The sequence below is a fragment of the Sciurus carolinensis genome, chromosome 6 (genome assembly GCF_902686445.1).
Source record: "Sciurus carolinensis chromosome 6, mSciCar1.2, whole genome shotgun sequence".
Classification (NCBI taxonomy): domain Eukaryota; kingdom Metazoa; phylum Chordata; class Mammalia; order Rodentia; family Sciuridae; genus Sciurus; species Sciurus carolinensis.
In genome coordinates, this window is record NC_062218.1 from 67,592,168 (window position 1) to 67,618,257 (window position 26,090).

Consider the following 26,090-nt stretch of genomic DNA (forward strand, 5'->3'; position numbering starts at 1 on the left):
ATTTAGAGACCTCTGTTTATAGAATCAAAATAGCAACAGACAGTTTATATTCATTCCATTTATTTATGTCATTCAACAAATATTGAGAATTCCTAGTGTTTGCCAGGATCTGTTCAGGATGCTTGGGATTCATGAATGAATAAGACAGACAGAAACTCGACCCCCACTCACATTCCAAAAGATATATTTGTGCTGTAGTAAGAGAAACCTTTCATGATCCCAACCAGATAAGGCCCCCCTGATGCATTCTTACATTCTTATAGCACTTGCAACACTCTAAATAATTGATCATGAAGTGATTCGTATTTTCTCCCACTCTCTAACTGTAAGCTCTTTGAGAGCAAAGACATAACTATTTTGTTTGCCAACATATCTCTAGTGCCAGTACCATGCCTAGCACATGGTAGATGTTCAGTATTACATTAGTTCGATAAATGTGTACATGTGCAGTCTGCACACATGCAAGCAGGTGTATGTATACACATGTATATATGAGTATGTGTTAACCTTAGAAAAAGCTTGCTGGTGGCAGAAGGAAATGAAGTGAGCAGAGACTTTTAGTGGGCTGCTGCAGTAAGTTTGTTAGGTAGAAGCTTAAGTGACTGCAGGTGACAGGCGTGAAAAATTTTAGGTGATCAGAATTGGGCAATCTGGTGAACTTAGACAAAAACAGTTCCTAAAAATCTGAGTGGATGGTATATGATCATTGAACTATAAAGAATTCTTAGGGCAGGGCAATAAGGATAGTCTAATGGTCAGTTGTCTGTAAAACTAGTTTATATTTGAAAGAGTTGGAAGAAAAGAAGATTGAAACCTCACAAATAAAGTGAGGTAAAATTATATATATATGTATATATCAATACAAATGCATACATATATATATATTCTGAGGACTATGTAAATTTTCTCTAATAGAACTAGTTATAATTGTAATTTTATAGTTATTTGTATGATTATTTGTTTAATATGTCTCCTCACATTTGGATATGATATTGCTATTTTTCTCCCTCTTTCCCCAGATCCTAGGACAGTCTCTAGAGCAGAGTTCAGTTAATGATGATGACCTGCTGCCTATTTTTGTACAACCTATAAGCTAAGAATAGATTTCATACTTTATATGGTTAAAGAAGAATCAAAAGTAGAATAATATTTCATGACATGTTAAAATTATACGAAACTGAAATTTTAGTGTCCATAAATAGCATTTTGTTGTAACAAAGCCACATTCACAAATTTACATATTATCTAGGTTGCTTTTATGCTACAGTGGCAAAGTTGAGTGGTTTTGACAAAGATGTATAGTATATAAAGCTCAAAATATTTGCTATTTGGCCCTTTCAGAAAACATATGGGGCCCTTGATCTAGAAAACAGCAGGTACTCATTTGCCAGGTAAATTAATAAATAAATCACTATTGCTACTATGTAATAGGTGACATCTTGTTTAATACACATCCAACAAGGGGAATGTGAGAAGAAAGTACAGAAACAAGTGAAGAAACTGAGGAGCAGAAAGTTTAAATGATCCTCCCATTCCATTAGTGGCAGAGTCAAGAATTCAACCCAAGTTCAACTCCAAGTCCCATGCCATTTTCATTTCTGTCTATGCTATACTTCTTTAAAATCTAGGTGCTTTTATCTCAGATTTTGAGTGTACCTTTTACCCCAAGAGAAAGATGAAGACTTAATCTTGCTCCCATTTCTGCTGAGATGTTTTATTTAAAGGCAAAAACCACATCTTTGTCCTAGCACAAGCATAGTGTCTGGCACTTGGTAGGTACTTGTGGAAATCTAAAGGATTCTCTAGGTAAAAAGCAAGTGAACAAATAAACCCCTATTCACATCCATATAATCCAGAAACAGTTTTGAGGATAGGGAAGGCACTAAGGCTTCCCTGAAGGTTCTTTAGAAGAGTTCTTTGGAGAGTCCCACCTACCATGAATGTTTGTTTCTTCTGTTTTTGGCTTGTGGGGGCCAGGGGTGCGGCGCTGGTTAATGGGTATTGAACCCAGGGGCACTCTACTACTGAGCTATATCAACGCCCTTTCTTTTTTTTATTTTGAGATCAGGTCTGCCGAGTTTTTAGGTTAGCCTTAAACTTGCTATTCTCCTGCCTCAGCCTCTTAAGTCATTGCAATTATGTAAGCTGTACCACTATGCTTATTCCATGTTTCTTAATGAATCTGCTTTAGGAGTTGCAACCCTATAAAATGACTATGAACCCTGCCTCTGGATCTGTTTATCAAGACCTTATCATTTTTACTCCTTGGCAATGAGACTTACTCATTTCTGGATTTGAATATAGAAGTTTATTCATATGCCGGAGGAATTTGCAGTTTATTTATCAAGATATTTAAAAATCTCACTTGTTTAAGTTAGGGTAGCGTGATTGATCTTTCTTTACAAAATGGCTTCAACCAAACTGCAGCCCATTGTATTTAATTATCATCTTCTTTACTAGGGCTCAGAATTTCCTATCCCCTCAGGAAATTTAATGTAACATCCTGGAATGGGAAAAAATGCAAAGGGGGAAAAGTTCACCAAATGCAGACAGGTCCTTTAATAAGGTTCTGCTTATAACTTATAAAAATGCAATAAAATGTAATTAAATAGGGCCTTCAGATGGAGTTTCAGGGGTAGGTAAACTAAAGTCTATAGGCTGTGGCTTATTTTTCTGCATGGAATGTCATTGGCATATAGCTGTGTCCATTGTTTACCTGTTGCCACTGGCTGCTTTCTTGCTACAACTGCAGAGACCTTATGGCCCACAGTCTAAAATATTTACTATCTGACTCTTTAAGAAAATGTCTGCAGATATGTGGAACCACAGGTATTTAAAAAAAATTAGAAGTAGGATTGTTTAATATGAAAAAGAGAAATCTGAAGATAATATATTTCTTCATATTTTAAGAGGATATTATATAAAATAATGATGACTTTTGCTTCTTAATTTTCTGCAAGGATAAATCTAGTGGAAACTGATTTACCCTGTCGCAAGGTAACTAAGAAGAATTTTTTAACTCTGGAGTTAAAACATAGAACATCTTATAAGTCAAGTCTCACATATTGGGGATTACATGCATTATAACAAAATTCATTCCTCTTTGACACCCTAAATTTTACTATTAATGATTCCTGTGGATTAGGGTTATTAGCTACAGATTTGCTGTTGAATGTAATAATTGATAAAGGAATAACCCACTAAGCCATTAATGACCATTAATATTTCAACAAGAATAAATTAATCAAGTAGATGAAAATGAACAAAATGAGGGAGTGTTTTTGGAGAGGAGCAAACAAAGGAAAAGAGCAGTGGACTGGGAGGTAGGTGATAACTGAGGACCTAAGTTGGTGGTGTGCATTATGTTCCCACTAAGAGGAGACCAAAGCAGACAACTGTGCTCCTGAATAGCTCCTGAAGGGAAATTGGTTTTGTGGCATAATTTGGCATCCTGGTGACTGGACTTTCCTGACTTGAGAATCCCATAGATGCAGAATCCCTTTGTACTTCCATAGAGTGCAAAGGTAAAGAACCAGAGTGGATACCTCCATATGTATATGAGACAGGTCTTCTTGGAATGATCCATTTGCCACTTACATTAGCATTATCGGTAGCATTGTTAGTTAGTAGGTGGGTTCTTAAGTTCCACTCCAGAACTACTGAAACAGAATTTTATAGGTGGAGCCCAGGAGCACATCACTTTAAAATCTGATGGTTTGGCTATTCTTGGTTTCTTATTCTTCCAGATGAATTTCATAATTGCTTGCTCTATTTCTGTAAGGTATGTCATTGGGATTTTAACTGGAATTGCATTGAATCTGTATAGCACTTTTGGTAGTATGGGCATTTTGACAATATTAATTCTGCCTATCCAAGAACATGGGAGATCTTTCCATCTTCTAAGGTTTTCTTTAATTTCTTTCTTTAGTGTTCTGTAGTTCTCATTTAGAGGTCTTTCACCTCTTTTGTGAGATTGATTCCCAAGTATTTTATTTTTTTCGATGCTATTGTGAATGGGGTAGTTTTCCTAACTTCTCTTTCTGAAGATTCATCACTTATGTATAAAAATGCATTTGATTTATGAGCATTGATCTTGTAACCTGCTACTTTACTGAATTCACTTAAGAGTTCTAAAAGTTTCCTGGTGGAATTTCCAGGTTCCTCTAAATATATAATCATGTCATCAGTGAACAGGGATAGTTTGAGTTCTTCTTTTCCTATTCGTATCCCTTTAATTTCTTTGGTCTGTCTAATTGCTCTGGCTAGAGTTTCAAGGACGATGTTGAATAGAAGTGGTGAAAGAGGGCATCCCTGCCTTGTTCCAGTTTTTAGGGGGAATGCTTTTCAGTTTTTCACCATTTAGAATGATATTGACCATGGGCTTAGCATAGATGGCCTTTCCAATGTTAAGGAATGTTCCCACTATCCCTATGTTTTCTAGTGTTTTGAGCATGAAGGGATGCTGTATTTTATCAAATGCTTTTTATGCATCTATCGAAAAAATCATGTGATTCTTAATTTTAAGTCTGTTTATATGGAATGATGTTTATTGATTTCCAGATGTTGAACCAACCTTGCATCCCTGGGATAAAACCCACTTGATCGTGGTGCACTATCTTTTTAATATATTTTTGGATGCGATTTGCTGAAGCAGGGGGTATTGCAATACCAGATCTTCAACTCTACTACAAAGCAACAGTAACAAAAACGGCATGGTATTGGTACCAAAATAGACAGGTAGATCAATGGTACAGAATAGAGGACATGGACATAAACCCAAATAAATACAATTTTCTCATACTAGACAAAGGGTCCAAAAATATGCAATGGAAAAAAGATAGCCTCTTCAACAAATGGTGCTGGGAAAACTGGAAAACCATATGCAACAGAATTAAATTAAACCCCTCTCTCTCACCCTCCACAAAAATCAACTCAAAATGGATCAAGGACCTTGGAATCAGACCAGAGACCCTGCATCTTATAGAAGAAAAAGTAGGTCCAAATCTTCAACATATCGGCTTAGGGTCAGACTTCCTTAATAGGACTCCCATAGCACAAGAAATAAAAGCAAGAATCAACAACTGGGATAGATTCAAACTAAAAAGCTTTCTCTCAGCAAAGGAAACTATCAGTAATGTGAAGAGAGAGCCTACAGAGTGGGAGAAAATCTTTGCCACTCATACTACAGGTAGAGCGCTAATTTCCAGAATATATAAAGAACTCAAAAAACTCTACACCAAGAATATAAATAATCCAATCAACAAATGGGCTAAGGAAATGAACAGACACTTCACAGAAGAAGATCTATAAGCAATCAACAGATATATGAAAAAATGTTCAACATCTCTAGTAATAAGAGAAATGCAAATCAAAATTACCCTAAGATTCCATCTCACCCCGATTAGAATGGCTATTATCAAGAACACAAGCAACAATAGGTGTTGGCGAGGATGTGGGGAAAAAGGTACACTCATACATTGCTGGTGGGGCTGCAAATTAGTGCAACCACTCTGGAAAGCAGTATGGAGATTCCTCAGAAAACTTGGAATGGAACCACCATTTGACCCAGCTATCCCACTCCTTGGTCTATACCCAAAGGACTTAAAATCAGCATACTACAGAGATACAGCCCCATCAATGTTCATTGCTGCTCAATTCACCATAGCCAGATTGTGGAACCAACCTAGATGCCCTTCAATTGATGAATGGATAAAGAAACTGTGGCATATATATACAATGGAATATTACTCAGCCATAAAGAATGATAAAATGATGGCATTTGCAGGCAAATGGATGAAATTGGAGAATATCATGCTAAGCGAGATAAGCCAATCTCAAAAAACCAAAGGACGAATGATCGCTGATAAGCGGATGATGACATATAATGGGGGGATGGGAGGGGTTAGCGTTAGGGTTAGGGTTAGGTTTAGGGTTAGAGTTAGGGAGGGGGGCAAGAATGGAGGAAGGAAGGACTGTATAGAGGGAAAAGAGGGGTGGGTGGGGTGAGGGGGAAGGGGGAAAAATGGCAGAATGAATCAAATAACATTGCCCTGTGTAAATTTATGATTACACGAATGGTATGCCTTTACTCCATGTACAGAGAATCAAAATGTATCCCATTTGTTTACAATTAAAAAAAAAAGAATAAGAATAAAAAAAATCTGATGGTTTGGGCAGATTGAAATATTCCTTAACTTTGAAACTAAAGGCCAGATTTGTGTCCTGGTTAAGTTTCTTAGTTGCTGGGTGACCTTGGGCTTTTTCCTAGAGTGAGGAACAAAGGACATAACACAATCCATAGCTTTAGAAAAACTAAAAACTCTTCTAACTGATGTTTTCTTATGTAAAGGGTAACTGAAGAGAAAACAGTTGTTGGATTTCTGAAGCTCAGAGTACCTGAAAGTCTTTCCCTCTTCCTTTAGTCATTCATGAGTTATATAAGGAATTTCTGATTTTCAAATCCCTCATCTTGTTAATTCTTTCATGTTTAATGTGTAGAAATCCTAAAAGTAGATGAGGAGAACCTACCTTTTAAAAAGTCCTTCTCAGCTATTCTGTTATTTTCTAGGACAGCAATGCTTTTTTATATATTGTTGTTGTGTAAAGGACTAATTTCATGTAACATACACTAGGTGCTATTAAGCATTGCTACTGTTTTTGCATGCCAGACGAACTGTGTTCTCTTGCACTGAATCTGACAGCCTCCTCTATGGTAGCACCTTCACTCAGCCTGTTTGTTAGGTGCCCAGCTCCAGGCACTAGCTGCCTTGCTGACTCCTTTGTGATCTTAAAGGAAACAGGGTCTAAGAAGCACATTGGAGCTAATTGTAAACATCCAGGGAAATGCCAGATGTGCTCTGGTGGGTTTCTGTGTCCCCTCCCTCCTGCCTTGCCCTTGAGCATGCCAGTCTGTAGAGGAGGATTTAATCCTGCACAGGAGACAGATTCTTCCTCTCAGTGGGAACCTACATCGGCCATGCTGATGCTAATTCATTCCCTTCTGATGTAGCAGAGAGAGCAAAGCAAAGAATGGCACCTTGTTTATTCCTCTTTTAAAAATCAGCAGCAGTGGTGATAATATTACTGGTAAAGCGGGAACCTCACTAAAATGCTATTGTGGGGGTCATCTTGTGACCACTCTCATTCAGTGTTGCCCTGGATGCTGTCAGACACATGCCTGCCCTGTGTGGAGCCCCCTCCTTATGTATCAGATAGAACATTCACAGTTGCTAAGAGAATAGCATGACTTGCAAAGGTCTTGTGATAGTTACTTATTTGAAAGCCACAGAGATCATGAAAAAAGTCACTCTAGGAATTAAGTTGGAGAAAAAGACCACCCTTAGGCAAAATAATGAGCCATGGAATATAAAGGTACTAGTTACTTAAGTCCCACAAATTATTTTTATAATTCATTTAATATTATAGCAAATTTTTTTTCTTAAAAATTGATTTTTCAATGGGTTTGTCAAAAGACTTCATCATCAATCTTTATTATTTTTGAAAATATTAAGTGGCTGTTGGCATAGAAGATCAGCAAGTGAAGCATTATTACATAGTACACAATTCCATTGTGGTGAGGACGTTTATATGTCCACTCAGATAGAGCTCAAGACTGGCCCAGAACAAGTGCTGCCTCAAGAAGACTCATTGTCTTCTTGGCTATGATTCTATTCCACTAATAGTAGGTTTGAAATAAAGACCTGGCTGGTGGAAAATAAACAAATTGACTCTCTTTTCCTCAAGGGATATTATGAGTAAAGCTTATAACTTAACGTTTGCTGAGTAATAGTAATAGAGATTGTTAGTGGAAAAAAAAAAAAAAAAGGTTTTCTTCTTTCAATTACTTTTCCCTGTAGGACAAACAGAGATATGGATCTCTTTTCCAAAGCCCAATACACTATTTGGGTTTGCTTTTAATAAAATATCTACGAAGTGTCTTCAGCATGATCCCTATTTAATGGGATTTACTTGTAAAGCTTAATTCATATCAGATTTTCTAAATGAGAGATCACTGTCAACTTATTGTTAATTGAATTCAATAAAATCAAGGTTTCTATAATTAATGTGAACCACTTAATCTTTTAGCTCCTTGAATAAATGTAATTTTCTAAACACAGGTATCCTCTCATTTAATGAAACAGCAACATTTTGAAGAAATTGAATGTATTGTGACATCTTTTTTCAATAATTCCCTTTTTTAAAATTTTTTTGTTGTAAATGGGCATAGTACCTTCATTTTATTTATTTTTATGTGGTGCTGAGGATTGAACCCAGAGCCTTACATGCTAGGCAGGTGCTATCACCATTGGCTACAGCCCGAGCCCCTCCAATAATTCTTAATATCAAATTAAATATACTTAACTTTTAAAAATCACATAAGAAAAATGATAAAATATTAACAAACTAAAAATGTTAATATTGATATTATGTTTTGAAATATCAGTACAAATTAAGCATAGCAATAGTTAAGAAGTGGCACAGTACAGTATAAACAGCAGTGATTTCTGTGTTAGTATATGTGAGTTATAGGCCTGCCTATGCAAATGATCACCTAGGTGGCACTAGGTCAACCAGCAACTTTTTTTTTTTTTTTTCTTTTTTTGTGGTGCTGGGAATTGAACCCACAGCCTTGTGCTTGCACAAGCACTTTACCAACTGAGCTATCTCCCGAGCCCCCAACCAGCAACTTTTTTGAGCCTTGTTTGTATCTTTAAGATAAGAGTGTTGGGCTGGCCAGGCATGGTGTAATCTTAGCATGCCTGTAATCCTGGAGACTCTGGAAGCTGAGGCAGGAGGATCACAAGTTCAAGACCAGCCTAAGCAGCTAGTGAGGCCCTTCGTGAGAACCTGTCTCAAAATAAAAAGTAAAAAGAACTGAAGGTGGTAGTGGTAAAGTCCCCATTCCCAGCACATTCCCCTCCAAAAAAACCCACAAAAGTGTTGGGCTAGATGAAAAGATTCACATTCAAGTTCCTTTTATCATTAAATGTATCTGATTCTATATACAATAACATGGTGTCAGAATATTTTTACCTTTGTTTTTTAAATTTCAGAGATTTTAAGTATTTACAAAAATTGATAGAATACTGCAATGAGTACCCAGGCCCATTGAGCAACACCAACAATCATCCCTCTTCAACCAATCATAACCCTTCTCCACTTCCATCCACTTAGTACTCTCCAGTATTTTAAAAAATTTGTTCTAATTAGTTATACATGACAGTAGAATGCATTTTGACACATCATACATAAATGGAGTATAACTTCTCATTCTTCTGGTTGTATATGATATAGAATCACACTGATTATGTAATAATATCCATCCATTCTACCATCCTTCCTACCCCTGTACCTGACTCCCTTCTTCTCACTCCTCTCTGCCTTCAGATTACCTCTCTTTTTCCCTAGGATTCCCTTATTGCAACTTAGCATCTGCATATCAGATAAAATATTCAGCCTTTGGTTTTTTGGGATTGGCTTATTTCACTTAGCATGATATTCTCCAACTCCATCCATTTACCTGCAAATACCATAATTTTATTCTTCTTTAAGGCTGAGTAATATTCCATTGTGCATATTTACCACTTTTTCTTTATCCTTTCATATGTTGAAGGGCATCTGGGTTAGTTCCATAGTTTGGCTATTGTGAATTGCAATGCTATGAACACTGATGTGGCTGCATGCGGATTTTAAATCCTTTGGGTATAGGCCAACGAGCAGGATAGCTGGATCAAATGGTGATTCCATTTCAAGTTTTCTGAGAAGTTTCCATACTGCTTTCCATAATGGTTGCACCAATTTGCAATCCCATCAGCAGTATATGAATGTACCTTTCCCCCGACATCCTTGCCAACATTTACTGTTGCTTGTAGTCTCCCAGACATTGGACGTGCTTTATTAGCATTATCCTTCTGCTGTCCATATTGTTAGCACATTGAGGTCTTAGAAATTTTATTGTTTTTACAAGCCTCAAATTGTCTATTTCTTTGTATTTGATTTTATAATTGATTTTTTTTTTGTAAAAGTACTATAGATTTGCATGTAGTAATAAGAAGTAACCAGAAAGATCCCATGTACCTTTTGCCCAGTTTTTCCCAGTGATAACTTCTTACAAGACTGGTGTAATGACACAACCAAGATATTAACATTGATATAGTAGACGTGATCTTACTTGGATCTCCATGGTTTTCCTTGTACTTGTGTCTATATAATTTTACCACATGTGTATACAGTTCCATCGCAAATATTTCTCATTTTTCCCTTTTGTAACCAGTTATTCCTCATTCTACCCCCCAACACTGATCTACTGTCTTTGTTTAGAAAATTTCCCAGTTCAAAAATGTTTTGTAAGTAGATCCATACCGTATTTAGCCTTTTCAGATTGACTTTTATTGCTTATCATAATTTCCTGGAGATTTGTGCAGGTTTTTGTGTGTGTCAATAGTTTGCTCCTTTTTATTGCTAAATGTATGATATGGATGTACCATAGTTTGTTTAACCATTGCTTATGGAAAGGTATCTGAACTGTTTCAAGTTTTTGGCTCTTCTGAAAAAAAAAAAAAAGAACATTTTTGTACAGGTTTTTCAGTTTTCTGGGAAAATTGCCCAAGAGTGCAATTGATGGGTTGTTATGGTAATTATGTTTAGAGTTTCAAGAAACCAAATATGGTTTTCTGGAGAGGTTATGCTGTATTATATTCCATCCAATATATGAATGATTTAGTTTCTTTGTATCTTCATCAATATTTGGGGGTGTCATTTTTAAAAAAGTTCTACTATCCTGATTGAAAAGAGAATAAACATAGACACACTCCTAAACTGTGATAATGGTAACATTTAAAATCCATGGGGAAAAAGATAGACTATTGAAAAGCATCTGGGAAAAATCTACTTTGTGCTATATACAAGAACAAAATTCAGATGGATTAATTAACTCAATGTTAATTTAAATGAAGGAATTTAACATTTTTAGAATTATTAAGAGGTGGGACATAGCAACTTTCCTGCTGTTGAAGGCATGTAACTCAGAAGGTGCAAATAGAACATACATAGACTTTACTACATAAAAATTTTTGAAAACTTGATGATAAAAGTATAATAAACTGAGTTGGAAGAAAACTGGTGCAGTCATATATATTTATGTCCAATAATAACTTATTTTTGATACACGAAGTGATTATATAATTAAATGAGAAAATTATAAGCAAAGTAAATATAAAAATAGGCAATGGATAAGAATAAGCAAATCATGGAATATGAAAATCACCAATAAATGTAGAAGTAGATGTTCACCTTCACTAATAATCAGAAAATTAGAAATTAAAACAAAAGTTTGACATGTAAAAATTCATCAAGTAAACAAAAATTAAAAACAAATAATATCTAATATTATTTTGGTATTTTTGATTTTTATAATTTTTTATTAGTGCATTATAATGATACAAAATAGTGGGATTCATTGTGTCATATTAACATTCAGTATTAATTGCAATGGGGAAAAGAGTATTCCCGGACATATTTTTTAATAATATAAATTAATACATATCAATTATATATTAATAATATAAATTAATATATAAATTAATATAATATAAATTAATAATATAAATTAATGCCATTGTCTGAGGACAGATTGGCAGTGTGTCTTGAAATTTAAACTACACATACTCTTTGATACAATGATTTTGCCTTTAGAAGCATGTGTACCATAGAATAATAAAGCTATATGAGGATATATAAACTAGGATATTCATTCAGCATTATTTGTAATAGAAGAAAAGTACATAGTCAACATAAAATATCTAGTAATATGGAAATGTGAAGAAAAAATAAGAATAATCATGACACGTCACACAGTGGAATATAGAGAAGGCATAAATCTACAGCACTGACATGGAAGCAGACTATCCATATAGCATGGTTTAACTGGAGAGTGGAGGGTGGAGAAGGTGTGTATATGTGCATATGTGTTTGTGTGTCCCAAACTAAAAATGTCTAGAAGAATGAACACGAGCTTATTAGAAATGGTTACAAACTTGAGGTAGAGAGGTGCTTGCTGGGATGAAGGGAATGTCACTTTTTATTTTTTATATTTGTGTAATGCAGTGTTTGAAATGTGTATTAGTCAGCTTTCCAATGCTATGACAAAATGCCTGAGAAAAGCAACTTGTAAGGAGGAAAGAATTATTCTGGCTTATAGTTTCAGATGTTTTAGTCCATGTTTCCTTGACTTTGGGCTTGTGGCAAGGCAGAATATCATGTTAAGGAGTATGTGGCAGAGGAAAATGCTCATGTTATAGTGACCTAGAAGGGACGGTAGTGGAAAGAAATGGACTGGCGTCCTAATATCTCATTAAAGGGTATGCCTCCATTGACCTAATTTTCTTCCACTAGGTCTCACCACCTAAGGTTTCTACCATCTCACAATGGAGCTACAGGCTGGTAAACAAGTCTTTAATGCATAGCTTTTAGGGGACATTCAAGATCCAAAACAAAACATGAAGATATAATTCTCTCATAATGTTTAAAAAGAAGTTATAAGTGCTAAATAACCCAGTTGTTGAATAAAAAGAAGGAATTTGGATTAAAAGAATTGTAAAAGAAGATCTAGATACTTATGTCTAATGAAAATTAAAAACAAGCAACAAACAAAAACTTTCTTGACGCTTATTAATCTGTATCTGGGATTTTATTTTAGTGATATATCTCTGGTTACTTAAATCATTGTATTTAATTGATAGTGTTTACTGGGGTTTAGTGAAAAATATTTTGAAAATATCTCCTGTTGTGATTAATCCATTGTAATATCTCCATATTGAACTGACTATGAGTGGGGAATTAGTAAAGGAGACACAGATCTGGAAAGCAGTCCTGGGTGGACTTATCTTCACAGGCAGCCTTATTTTATACTGATAAAGTTTGAAATCTTTCCTACAGTTCTTTGTGATTGTTCACTGTTGCTGTTACTGCTTTAATGAGAAGTAGAAATGAGCCAAACTCACCTGTTTCATTCCGTCAACTAAAGTAATTTCGAAGGAAATTCTTTAGCCCATATAAATAAGTGCCTGTGGATAGAATCAGACTCTGATTCAAAGAGCCCAATTAATTGCTTCTAAACATTTAGATACCTTTTGTTGTTGCTGTTGTTTTCAGATGGAGTCTAGTTATGTTGCCCAGACTAGTCTCAAACTCCTGGGCTCAAGTGATCCTCCTGCCTCATCTTCATAGTAGCTGGGATTACTGGCCCCAGAGTACCTGGCTCAGGATACATTCATAAGAAACCAGCGTGCATTTTTAAAAAACCAACCAATAAAAATAATTAGGTGAGAAGTGAAATGACTATTCTACTTATAAAACCCTGCTTAACTTGACATTAATGTTTGCCATCTACTCTATTATAAATCAAGATTTATTGTGGAACTATACCAAATATAGCACAATAATGAAGAAAACAGAATCATCTCAGGATTTGAAATATACCTAACAAACTCAACCTCTTGCAAAATAACTTTCTTATTCAAAATGGAACTGGGAATTGTTCAGCACACAATGAATCATCTTTTGGCAAGTACAATAGAATCTTTAGGGACATTTCACAGCCTCTCATTCAATTGTTAGGATGTTTTTAACTTTCACAGGTAGGGAAAAAGGTAGCTTGTATAGCTATCATCTTGTTTCTAAAATTGTACAGTAAAGATTTTTAGAGTTGCTGTTGCAAAAGATCTTTTTTCCCCTTCCTGTTTCTTTACCCAGAGCTGCTTTGTCTCCCCAAAACAATCTGGAATTACTTACTGCTAATGTTTTCTGGTTTTACTATTTATCCAGGACTCAAATGTTAAACATTAATATGGGTAACTCCCTTTTCCTTACCTCATAGTCTTATATTTATTAAGAATAAAATCCCATCTTACCCTTTCCATATTAGAACTTTTTATTTTCTGACCAACTCATTTTGTTTTGTTTTTGCTTTTTTTCAGGAGGTTTTAGAGGTACCCTTGGATGATTTTGAAGTGACCCAGACTGCAATGGCATCCGAAGTGATTAAATATGAATATCATGTCTTATATTCCAGTAGCTACCAAGTGCCTGTACTTTACTTTAGGGCAAGCTTTTTAGGTAAGAACATTTCTGAATCTAAAAGTAAACTCATAACATTTACATATAAGGCAGAATGCATATTTGGAAAATCATTCTTGAGAGAAAAAAATAGAGTTAAAAATAAGAAAACTGTGGGTGAGGTAAGGTTTTACCAGTAAAATTTCTCATGCTTCAGAAAGAGAATCAAGACTTCAGAGTGAATGATATCATCCCAGCCTTAAGTCTGATCTTCAGATTCTTGGCCTCCTGCCTGAAGTTGACTAAGCCCCCTGGCCCTTTTTCTTTTCTTTACTTTAAACAAGTAGGAACAACTTAAAGCTACAAGGTTTATTTACTTCTAACTTTACAGTAAGATTGTCTTTCAATCTCAAGTGATCCCATTAACTCAAAAGCCCCTATGCATCCTTCCCCAAAAGCTAGTGATTATTTCAAGAAATGTTTATCAATTAGCTTAAGCCATATTTAAAAATAGCATGAACATTTCCTTTGGCCATCTTCATCTCCAATACCTTAGCTTCCTGTGATGCTGTTACTCAACCTATTCCCCTGCCAAGAAGGTAGAACACACTGTCTCCTTGGGGGCCTTTGCTAATAAAGCTTACTTAATCAGCAGTCACATGGAGTCCTTACCCTGCAGTACAACTGAGACTCCCTCTTAATGTCCACTACCTGATCAGGTCAACACTGGGACATCCTGCCATGTGGCTCCTGGATCACACAGAGCTCCCTGTCCAGCCCGCCCACTACCCTATGTCTCCTTTTATGTATGGACTTATCAGTAGCATTTTGCATTTTGAACAGCCTTCTAACTTTTTCTGGGTAGCTAAGACATCTGAATTTAGCCAATGATATTTTATTTTTAATTAAAAAGTAGCTTAAGCTGCTTTGAATGTGTATTCAGTAGATTTAATCACTTGCTGCCTTATATTGTTTAATGGTCTCTAATTTTGCAGTGCTGGCGGTTTAACAAGCACTTAGGATTTAAAACACAAGAACAAATTCTTATAGACTCCCTGGTGAGAAGATTTTAATCTGAGGTGCAGTTCCTAAGAACTGACAATTTGGGGTAAATTTTCAACATGGGACATGGGGAATTGAGGACACTGATAGTTCACTAATTCACAAACTCTTGCTGCAGATTTATTTGTATGATTATTAGCAGCCTTTAAAACACTCACTTTATTGTAATTATATTTGGTTTGGAACCCAGAGGTTAAAGAGATTTCTTGTCAGTGAACTGTGCTTTATCCAAAGCAGAAGATATATTTATTACTTGGGTGGGAGTGAAGGGGGGAATGTCTTTCTTGGATCTGGTTTGCAGTGGCCCTACCTTGCACCTTTTAGATTCAAAGACAAGTTGAGGCTGCAGGTAGAGGAAATAGGGCACTACTTTTTCGATACTGTACTTTCATATAATTAGTATTCACCATAAGTAGTTAATCACCAGAGAAGAGCTCCCAGAGACAAAACAAGTTGTTTAGCTTGTCAGCATTAGGGAATCGGAGGTGTTGAAACATGACTGCTTCTAGCTGGAAGTGGGTCTTGCTGAGGCTGGTGGATGAGCTCATACGTGTGCTTTGTTCTTATGTGCCAACAGCTCCCCTTACAGTACAGCACAGTAATTGTTCCTGCAAGTCCAATTATATTTTAATGACATTAGTGTATTTCCTCAAATCCTTTCTTCATTATGATTTTCTGTTTCTTAAAACATACAAGAATGTACAACTAGCATTCTTGGATTCTGTTTATATACTTATAAGATGCCCTTCATTTATATTTAATAAGAGAAAACCAAAACAAGTCATATATTTTGCATGGATATATTTCTCCCACCTCTAATTCCATTTTGTACAGAATGAGTAGTAAGAATTTTAAAATTCCATTTTGGTCCAGAATGCATTCAGTACTTACTTGCTTAGATACATTAAAATATCAAATTTAATTTTTGCAAAGCATACTGAAGTGCTGTCTTATAGAGAAACATGAAAATGGTTCTTTTCTTTATCATATCCTAATAATTTATTTTTTCTTTTCCTCCTAACTAAAACTCATGGGTATTCTAAAAATGTATCACCCTTTACTCTGGAGTCATAATTTTTCATTTATTCTCAGTCCATTTCCTTTTCCTTTGATATCTGATTACCCTGGTTCCTCATCTGTTTGTTAAACAAATCTCTGACAGTGTGGTGAATGGATTCCTAATGTCTTCCTCTTATTCCAGGTCCAGATTTTTCTTTGTCTCATTCTAAGAGAGTTCTGACATAGAAAAGGGATTATTGTAAAATTTCTCGCCCAGAGGTCTTTTTTTTGTCATTGTTGTTGCTTCAAAAATAGTTCACTTAGCCTTGTTTTTGATACTTAGAATTTTGTTTGTCTTTATTAGTAAAAATTAATTTATCTTCTTTGCTCTGAATTTTCTTCCTGTATCTTTTCTTTTTATAGGAGAAGCAAACCAAGTAGTAGTTTCCATTTGAACTGGCATTATTCTTTCTTTTATTAACTGACTTAGGTTTCAGAAGAAATCTTTATTCTGCTTCTTGAGATGTAAACTTATTGAATTGTGAGTTCTTCTTATTCTTATATATGATCCACTATCTACCAGGCCAGTTACTGCCCAGACTCAACTAACATGCCACCTACCCTTGTCACTTCCATGTCTTGGCTTATCATTTCATACTGTATATTCTATCATATTGTAAGTTGCACTATAACTGAATTATTTATTTCTTTGAACCCTATAAGATGGTGAGCTACAAGGTGAGACTTTAAGGTAAAAAAAGAGTACTGAAGGAAATTGATATTGAGTACCTACAAAATGAGAAGCTGTGTTTATGGCTGTCTATGTGTTCGATACTTAGATAATGTTTTATAAACATTGCCTTAACCATTTTGATACCTGCAGTATCAAATATGGTATAGCATCAACAAATATTTGTTGAGTGAACCAATAATGAAGAATTTCTAACCATATCTGTGTATAGCCAAAGAATTAAAATGTTGTGATGGTGCCTTCTTCAGCTGCTATGATGGGTTCTAAGGAGGAAGGAACACTATTTTCCCAGGAGACCCAGGACTCAGAACTTCTATATATCCTTACTGTTTAGTTTGATACTTCTCAGATACTAAACCAGTAGTGGACTAAGTAAAATGGAACATTCTAAGGATTCAAATGTGGACATATGACCCAGCTAAGAGGCTGTTCTGCTCTTTAAACACATATTTTCATTTGAATCTTGAAGGTATACAGTCAAGTTCAAATGGCATTCTTCCGTATGCCTCTCATTTCTACTACTTGGGCCCATAGGAGCTCAGTTCCCAAGATAATAGCATGTATTTTAAGAGAAGATAGAAGCCCTTCCCAGTATTGTTTTTCTCTAACAACTTTTGTCTTTGTAGGTTTGGAAGAAATGGTGGAACACACAATTAACTTAATTTTCTATCCAGCAATGAGTGAGAGCTAACTGCCCTTCTGTTTTTTATTTTAGGACTGAGGATTGAACCCAGGGGTGTTCTACCACTGAACTATATCCCCAGTCCTTTTTATTTGCTATTTTGAGATGAGTTTTTACTAAGTGCTTAGGGCCTTCTTAAGTTTCTGAGGCTGGCCTCAAACTTGCAATCCTACCTCAGCCTGCTGAGTTGCTGGGATAACAGGTGTATGCTGCAGCACTCAACTGTTTTGGAAACACAATGTATGAAGGAATTATTAGTATTTTGCCAAAGCCTCTATCCATTCCTCATCATTCTTATCATTCTTTGACCTTTTAAGTTCCATTTTCCCTTTGGAGCTTGGATTCTATCAGAAGTTGATGGCGGCGGCTGGGGTTGTAGCACAGTGGTAGAGCACTTGCCCAGCACATATGGGGCACTGCGTTCGATCCTTAGCACCACATAAAAATAAAATAAAGGTGTTTTGTCCACTAAAACTAAAAAACAAAAACAAAAACAAAAACAGGTCGATGGCAAATGTTAGAAGGGTAGTAAAAATCTTAGGTATATACATAATGTCTTAATGAGAGTCCTAGGTTTAAATATTTTTCCTTTACATTATAATGAGAGAATTCTAAATTTATTTCCATTTCAATTCTGGTTTATTTCTTCCCTGTCTCCATTTCTTTGTTCTCAATCTCTACTGAGAAATGGACCAAGTGGTTCTTCTGATTTTCAAAATATTTAATTCTTTGGCTGACATATGGGTTCTTCTTGGGAGCTGTTTTGACACATTTCTTTAATTAGTCAGAAAAGCTGCTTGTGAATAGAGAAGGAAACACTTCTTACATTCAGCAACTGACTGTCTGTTTACTATAGGCTCAGGAAGTCAGGGTATAGAATTAAAAATGTTACCAGGTACTTCATGTGGAAGATCTGTTTGCTTGTTTTAGGATGCTCATGGAGAAACAGGGTGAAAGAAATAGCCAAAGAATAATTCCTTCTTAAAGGCAGTGTGAACCAAACCAATTTAAAGGATAGGAAAAAGAGAGAGTAGTGCAAAGTTTGGAATTCAAATGGCGTGGAAGCCATCCCATAGAGAAAGAGAGTTAGTTGTTTGTACTTTGAATCATGAAATGCTCAGAGATTGATAGGAAGACCAGAAACTTGGGGATTAGGAGAAGTTGAAGAATAAAAGTAAAGCATCCATAGCTCTGTCCAACAGCTTTAAAATGCTGATAACAGGTTAGCTTTGCTGAAGAGGATGAGAAAGTATTGTAGAAGGGGAGAAGGGTGAGTGCTGAATTGTTGGACCTGGAGAGAACATGACATATTTTGGGAACACTGAGAGAGCTGTTTGGACTAGGAGTTCCCTCAAGATGAAGTGTGGAAGAAATGGTTGAAAATATATGTAGAGGTCAAATTGTGGATTAGAGATAATTGAAGGGTTGGAGCATATGAAAAAATGTGAAAGATAATGAGCAGAAATGAATTGGACTAAATGAGGGAAATTCTTAGAAATTATGAGTAAGGAATAAATGAAAGAGAAGAATAAAATTTGAGGAAAATGAATTTGTGCTTTCTTGTTATCATTAGCATTATTAATTTTTTTTGTACTGGAGATTTAGCCCAGGGGTGCTTAACCACTGAAATACATCCCCAGCCCTTTTTATTTTTTATTTTGAGACAGGGTCTCACTAAGTTGCTTATAATCTCAATAAGTTGCTGAAGCAGACCTTGAACTCGCAATTCTCCTGCTTTAGTCTTCCCAGTCTCTGAGATTACACATGTGTGCCACTGTAACCAGTGTAAGCATTATTAAATTTTAAAATAATAGCCTCTTAAAGAAAATTAACTGGAAAGAACATATTTCATATTTTCAGGGGAAAATTTCACAATATAGTGGGAATTAAGACAGGTTATTGAATAAGAAGAAAAAAGTAGATTGGAGAGGTAAGGACTGTGGTTCAGTTTATTAATTACAAAGAGCAGAAAAGAATTTGACAGATAATTTAATTTAGAATCTCATTTGGTTTTAAAGGATCTTTAAGAAAGTTCATATTTGGACTGGGGCTACAGCTCAGTGGTGAAGTGTTTGCCTATCATAATGTGAGACTCTGGGTTTAAGCTTCAGTACTGCAAAAAAGAAAAAAAAAAGAAGGAAAAGAAAGAAAGAAAGCTAGTTCATATATTTATTTTACATTTATATTTATGTAAACAGTTAATAAATGTAGCCAAAGTCATAATAATGACCTAGAATATGAATTTTGGTGGATTAAAAAGAGATTCTGGGGATTTAAATGAGATTTGAAGAGCAAACATTGAAAGTTATTAAGAAAAATAATGAAAAATTATTTAACTAATATAAATAAATTCAAACTGAAATGTCCAAATAATAGAGAAAATTTAATGAGGATAATTTGTTGAACCTTGTACATGTTGGAAACATTATTGGGAATTAGAGTAGAGTAGGATACTGAGTTAGAACATGATAGGAATAGAATCACACTGAAAAAAATCAAACCTTGGTTTAATAATGTACTAAAGTGCAAAAGAAATGTTAAAAACTGTGGAGACAAAATTAACCAAAGTTTTATTCTAACGCATGTTAGTATAAAACACCATGTATACAAAAAGGAACAGATTTTAAATGGACCCAGATGCCTGAAAAAGGAAATAAAAGGTAAGTAAACTTATTTTCTTGCCGGTAAGAGAATATATTTTAGCTTTCCTATATAGGTGATTGTTTGTGCTTCCATATGGAAGAAACATCTCTTTGCTTTTACTCTTGGCAAAATGAACCCTATTTGAAACATCCATTGAAACATGCATGAGTGCCTACTGTGTACACAACACAAAATTTATCTGTCTTTAAAATAAGCTGAAAAAAACCACAGCCCCACTTTTTTCTAGCTTATTGCTTTTCTCCATGCTTTAAGTCATCAGAGCAGTTAGAGTCTCTACATTAGGTACCATGTTGAAAAAGTAGAGGTTGCATTTGCATTCTTCATGGCAAGGGGTCAACCAAGTTTGGTGTGAAATAAAGACAGTCTGAGTACTGGTATAGGAGTAATAGGTCCAGTCATTGGTTCTGGGGCACCAAGGTTTGAGGGAAGCCAAGAGTCCAAACTGCTGAGAACTGAGATACAAAACTGAGAGATTGAGATAAAAACCTTGGAATACTTTGGACAGGATGGAAAATGAGGATCCTGTGTTTTAGAACCAACAGACCTAATGTTGTAGATAGTCATTGGAACTTTGAGTCCTCAGAGTCCCTGATCAATAGTGGCATCTCAGGGTTGGTATCTCAGGTATCTTGTGGACTCAATGTTGTTTCCCTTAGGACATTTTCTGATTCAGCAATTCCTCAAGAAGGTCTTATATGTACCTCTACTAGGTTAAGTAGTTAACTTAATTTAAATGAGAGATTATAGCATCACTTGCATTAATATGAATTCCTTAACAAAGCATAGAGACAGTTTAAAATGACCTATATTAATTGCTTCTTTATGTGCTGTTGAATGTGCCTCATAAAAAATAAGACATACATAAAAAGTAAAATGTAAAAATTTCTTATGCAATTAGAAACCATCTTACATTTATTTTTCTACTCAAAATTACTACACAAATATATTAAAACATTTGGGTTGATAATTTTTAAAATAATTACCAAGCAAGACTTTTAAACCATCTATTTATGCTGTATTAGCTAAGTACACTTGGTTGCAAATAATTTAACCTGATCATGAAAAGCAGAAAAGAACTTGGAGATAGATCACAGAGTCAAGTGAAGATAGTAGAAGGGTAAAGTGAGAGAATATCTACCTCCCCTTGGCTTTAGTGGTGGGAAATGGAACTCTGATTTACCTCATTTTGGAATTTCTCTCTCAGTTTGGAATTACATTTGGATAGTGAGAAATCAGATATCCACTATATCTTATCTGCATCTGCTTAATGCTATGGATTTACATTAAGTATGAGGTTTTTAATGTAATGTAAATGCAAAACATTGAATCAATGAATTTTGAAATCATGTTTATTCAGTCTTTCTTCCTAATAAGAATTGTACCACTTGTTTTAGAAATAATGTACTTTCATCTCTCCATATATTTGAAAATATTTATGCACAAGGCATGAAGATGTTTCTGGAATGCAAAGATGAATAAAAGATGTCAGAGATGGTTGATGCCCTCAAAGAGCTAACGGTGTACTGAAGGAAGTAAGACAGGTCTGAAATTTGCTGTAATAAGTACAGTATATTAGGGGCCATGAGAGTGGTAAAAAGTGACACCAAGACTCAGAGGGCTGAGATGACCTTAAACTGGAGTGATCAAGAAAGGCTAAGCCAGGTGCCTTGGAGCATGTCTGTAATCCCAGCAGTTTGGGAGGCTGGGGCAGGAGGATCATGAGTTCAAAGCCAGCCTTAGCCACTTAGTGAGGCCCTAAGCAACTCAGTGAGACCCTGTGTCTAAATTTAAAAAAAAAAAAAAAAAAAAAAAAAAAAAAAAAAAAAAATATATATATATATATATATATATATATATATATATATATATATATGACTGGGGATGTGGCTCATCCCAGGTATAAAACAACAATGACAACAAAAGCCAGCCAACCAAACAACAAACCAAGAAAGACCTTGGGATTTGTCTATGCAATGATGGGGGAGGGGGAAGGCAGTACAGGTCTAGGAAGAAAATCAGGAAGGCAAAATTCTAGATACTCCTAAGTTAGCCAGATTGATGGAGACCATTATTAGTAGCAACAGAAAAGGCACAACTAATGTGTGCATCACTTTACAGTTTATGGAGTGTTCCTGTGTACAGACATATAGGTGTAGGGGTGAAAAATGCAGGGTTTGGAGTTAGAAAGGCGTAGTTTTGATTTCTAACTCTGCTACTTACTATTTATATGACCTTGCGTAAGATATTGAAATTTTCTGTTTACTGCCTTTTATCAAGTGAAAACAAATTTGAGACAACAATATTACCTATTTCATAGAATTCTAGGATTGTCACTAATATTATGAAAGCTAGCACTGCCAGCTTTCAGTCCTGCCAGCTGCATTTTGTATCTTGATCCTTATAATAACATTGAAGGTCAGGAACTATTTTTGTCTTCATGCCTAACACAAAAACTGAGTGCTCAGAGAGGTTAAATGATTTGTTATAGAAAACTGTGGAGTTGGGACTCAAAATCTTTAGCCTATTTTTCACTTCATGACACTCATTCAAGTAATTAAGTGAAATTTAAGAAACACCTAAGTTAAGTAATTGATATAGTACATAAGTAAAAAGAAGTTGCCATAATGTGTACTTCTGGAATTTTGACTTAGATTTCCTGAGATGAATAAATATACAAAGTATTAAAATACTTGTAGAGATAAATAAAAATTACCGAATTAGCCAGTATAGTAGCTGATATGAATGTACATGAACAATTACACTCATTTCATATCACAATATAATTTTCTCACTGAAGCAAAAATGAATTTTCTCCTTTGGTGGAGCATCCTCTCTGCCTCATTGTGGAGTATGACATGAATTTTTATATCCTTCAAGGCTCTGTTGAAGACAATCTGTTGAATAATGGCATATTTCATTATGAAAAATACACTCTTTCCTTTTTATTTCCAGTGACCACATCCAGGACATTATTCTTAAACTTACTATGAATAATTTATATTCATTCTAAGCTTCATTTTAGGAGTTAAAAATTTTTAGTGAAACCAGGCACAAGAAGGATAAAGGTAACTTCAGTGAGCTTGCACTAGAGTTAGGTAGTGTTAGTGAAATATCTCATGCTATTATTGGATTCATGAAAACTAATAGCCCTGAGAAATTTAATTTAGGAAGCTGCACATTTTGAGTAATATATAGATTACTTGACATGTAGGTTATTATTCAATTGAGAGATTTTATATGAAAATGTTAAATTAAATGCTACTGGCAGTTGCTAAAGATTGTACTTTTTAATTATTCGATTCCATTTTTTGCTTGATGTCTCTTCCTCTTTGTCATTGACATTTTAGCTTGCTGACAGAGCATTGCTTTAGCTTAAATATGTATTATTGTCCAGGTAACCAGCATATAGCAGGCATTCAACAAACACTTGTTAAATATATGACCTCAACTTACTATATTCACTTTGTGGATTTCCACTGAAATTATTTTGTTTTATACTTCAATTCTTCAAGTATTTGAGGGATTTTACTGAGCTTCTCAGCCTCGATGTGATAATTAATGAGACTTCTCATTAATTAAACATGTTAAAATTGATGCTACTGAGTATCTTGTGTTTGAAACTGGGTGGTTGTTGATTAAGTATATTTGTGTTTTCTCTGACTGAGGGCAGATAGAAAAAATAGTCCTTCTTAAGATGGATTATGGCTTCTAATTGGAGATACTTTGAACTGACCATGTAGGTACATAATAATGTGTTTTATGCACTTAACCAAGTATTTTAATGGCCATATTTTAATTTTTGGTTAATTTTTTTGTTCTTCAGTTTTCATCACTAGATAAGTATATATAAAATACTTCAAGTTTCTATTCCATTTAAATTTATTTTCTGTGATGTGGTTCATTGCATATTTGGCAAAGTGTTTTAATGGGATTTCTGAAGTTTTCATTTTGTTTTTGAAATAATTAGAATTACAATCATTTGAATATGTTTGAGGAGTCAGTAGTATATGTCAGGGTCTTGAACATATTGCTGATTAGGTAAAAATAATCTTTGTGCTAACTTTTATCTACCTTTGATCATGAAGGTGTGAATTATGTCTAGACAAACCAATGATGAAGGCTGAGAAGAGAACCCACATTATACTCCTTTAAGTCATTATTGTCAAAGAGAAAAAAACTGTATTTACTCAGATTTTTTTATAGTGTAAATGGTCATTGGAAACTGGAGAGATTCATAAAACAGGGGAAAAGAAAATTACAGACTTTTCCCAAATCACAGGGCTACAACTCAACACATTTTGGAAATTACAGATTTTGAAATTTCTAATCCTTATGACTAAAAGTCAGCAGATAGTTATCCATTAAAGGGGAATTTGTTTTGAGATAGAAAAATCACTTGGAGCAAATTTTGGGAATACAATGGGTATACTTTTAAAAATTATTATTGAAACCTATTTGTGACTACAAAATAATTAGTTCCATGCCTGGCTCTGAAGTCACTTCCAAAGGAACAGTTCCACTGACAGCTTTACAGCATTGTTGGAATAAATATTTGTTGAATAGTCAGTTAACCTCCCTAGGTGACTATTTTGAAGAACAGTAGTCTTATAAATATTTAAGTCCTGATATGTTTGTTTTAAGCATTTAAATTCTGTTCCTTTCAGTCCTACCATGCTCTGGCAGGGATGCCAAACAGAAGAGTCTCAGGAGGCACTGAAGAGACTTTGCAGCAGCCCTTGAGAACTATTCAAGTTATAGGCCTAAAAGGAGCATGTTTTTGACAAGGCATTATAATCGCTTATTGACCTTCCTTATTTTTCCTAAGGGAGTTTGATTTGGGAAATTGGTTACCACAACCTGGAGAGTCTAGTCAAGGAAGTCATAACTGTCAGAATTGTCCCAGTCAGAACAGCCTTCATATCTCATACTCCATTGTGTTACCAACATTTTTCTAGTTGGTTCTGAAAACTGGGTTAACATGAAGAAAAAGGCTTCTTTGGGAGTGCATCCAGGGACTCTGCTGAGGCAGATGCTTTCCTGGACACTTGTGGCTACTTTTCTCTCTATAGCCACACTCCTCTCTGCAAGCCAGTTTCCACTGTTTACTCCTGACTTCTGTATCTTCATAACTTGGGCATGTTCATTTCTGTGGCTTGCTGTGGTACCAGTCCTCTTACTCATTTTGTACTATCTTACAGTTCCAGCATTGCACACGCTGATCTGGGTGCTAGGAATAGAGCAGGGAACCAAATGTGAAGGTTCCTGCCCACATGACGTCTGAGTTGTAGGTGGAGGAGACTTCCAAATAATGCATAAAGAGCAATCAAATAATATCATACAATGATGTATTCAAGAAAGATGAATAAACATTTTTGTTTCATTCAATACAAATGCTTGAAGGACCCTTATCAAATTTAAGTCAGGTGATGCCTCACCTCTGCTGAAAACCCTGCAATGTCTCCTTGTTTCAAAAGCCAACATCCTTTTAGAACAAAATACAGGAGTAAATCTTCTTAATCTTGTATTGTCGAGATATGTATTAGAAATAGCATCAAATGCACAAGCAAACAAAAATTAAAAATAGACAAGTTGAATTTCATCAAAATTAAAACTTTTGTGCCTCAAAAGACACCAACAAAGTGAAATGAAATCCCACAGAAATGGAGAAAATACTTGTGAGTAAATATATCTGATAAGGGACTTTTATGTAGAATACATAAAAAACTCTTATGCCTTAATAGTAAGACAAATAACCCAATTTAAAAACGGCAATGAATATGAATGGAAATATATCCAAAGAACATAGTGCCATGAAAGTATGCTCAGTGTTTACATATAATAAGGGAAAATGCAAATCAAAAATCACAATGAGTTACC

At 35.0% G+C, this 26,090-nt stretch overlaps 1 protein-coding gene across 4 annotated transcripts in view; it reads left to right on the plus strand.

Moving 5' to 3' along the window:
- Atg10 (autophagy related 10) overlaps positions 1–26,090 on the plus strand; it is a 266,366-nt gene that overhangs the window by 151,626 nt on the left and 88,650 nt on the right. For all 4 annotated transcript variants that reach the window (XR_007109189.1, XM_047556694.1, XM_047556693.1 and 1 more), the window contains one exon: positions 13,977–14,115. Coding sequence is in view for 3 of the 4 variants with exons in the window: in XM_047556694.1 (XP_047412650.1) it covers positions 13,977–14,115 (139 nt within the window). In the remaining variant the exon portion in view is untranslated. The remainder of the gene's footprint in view (positions 1–13,976; positions 14,116–26,090) is intronic.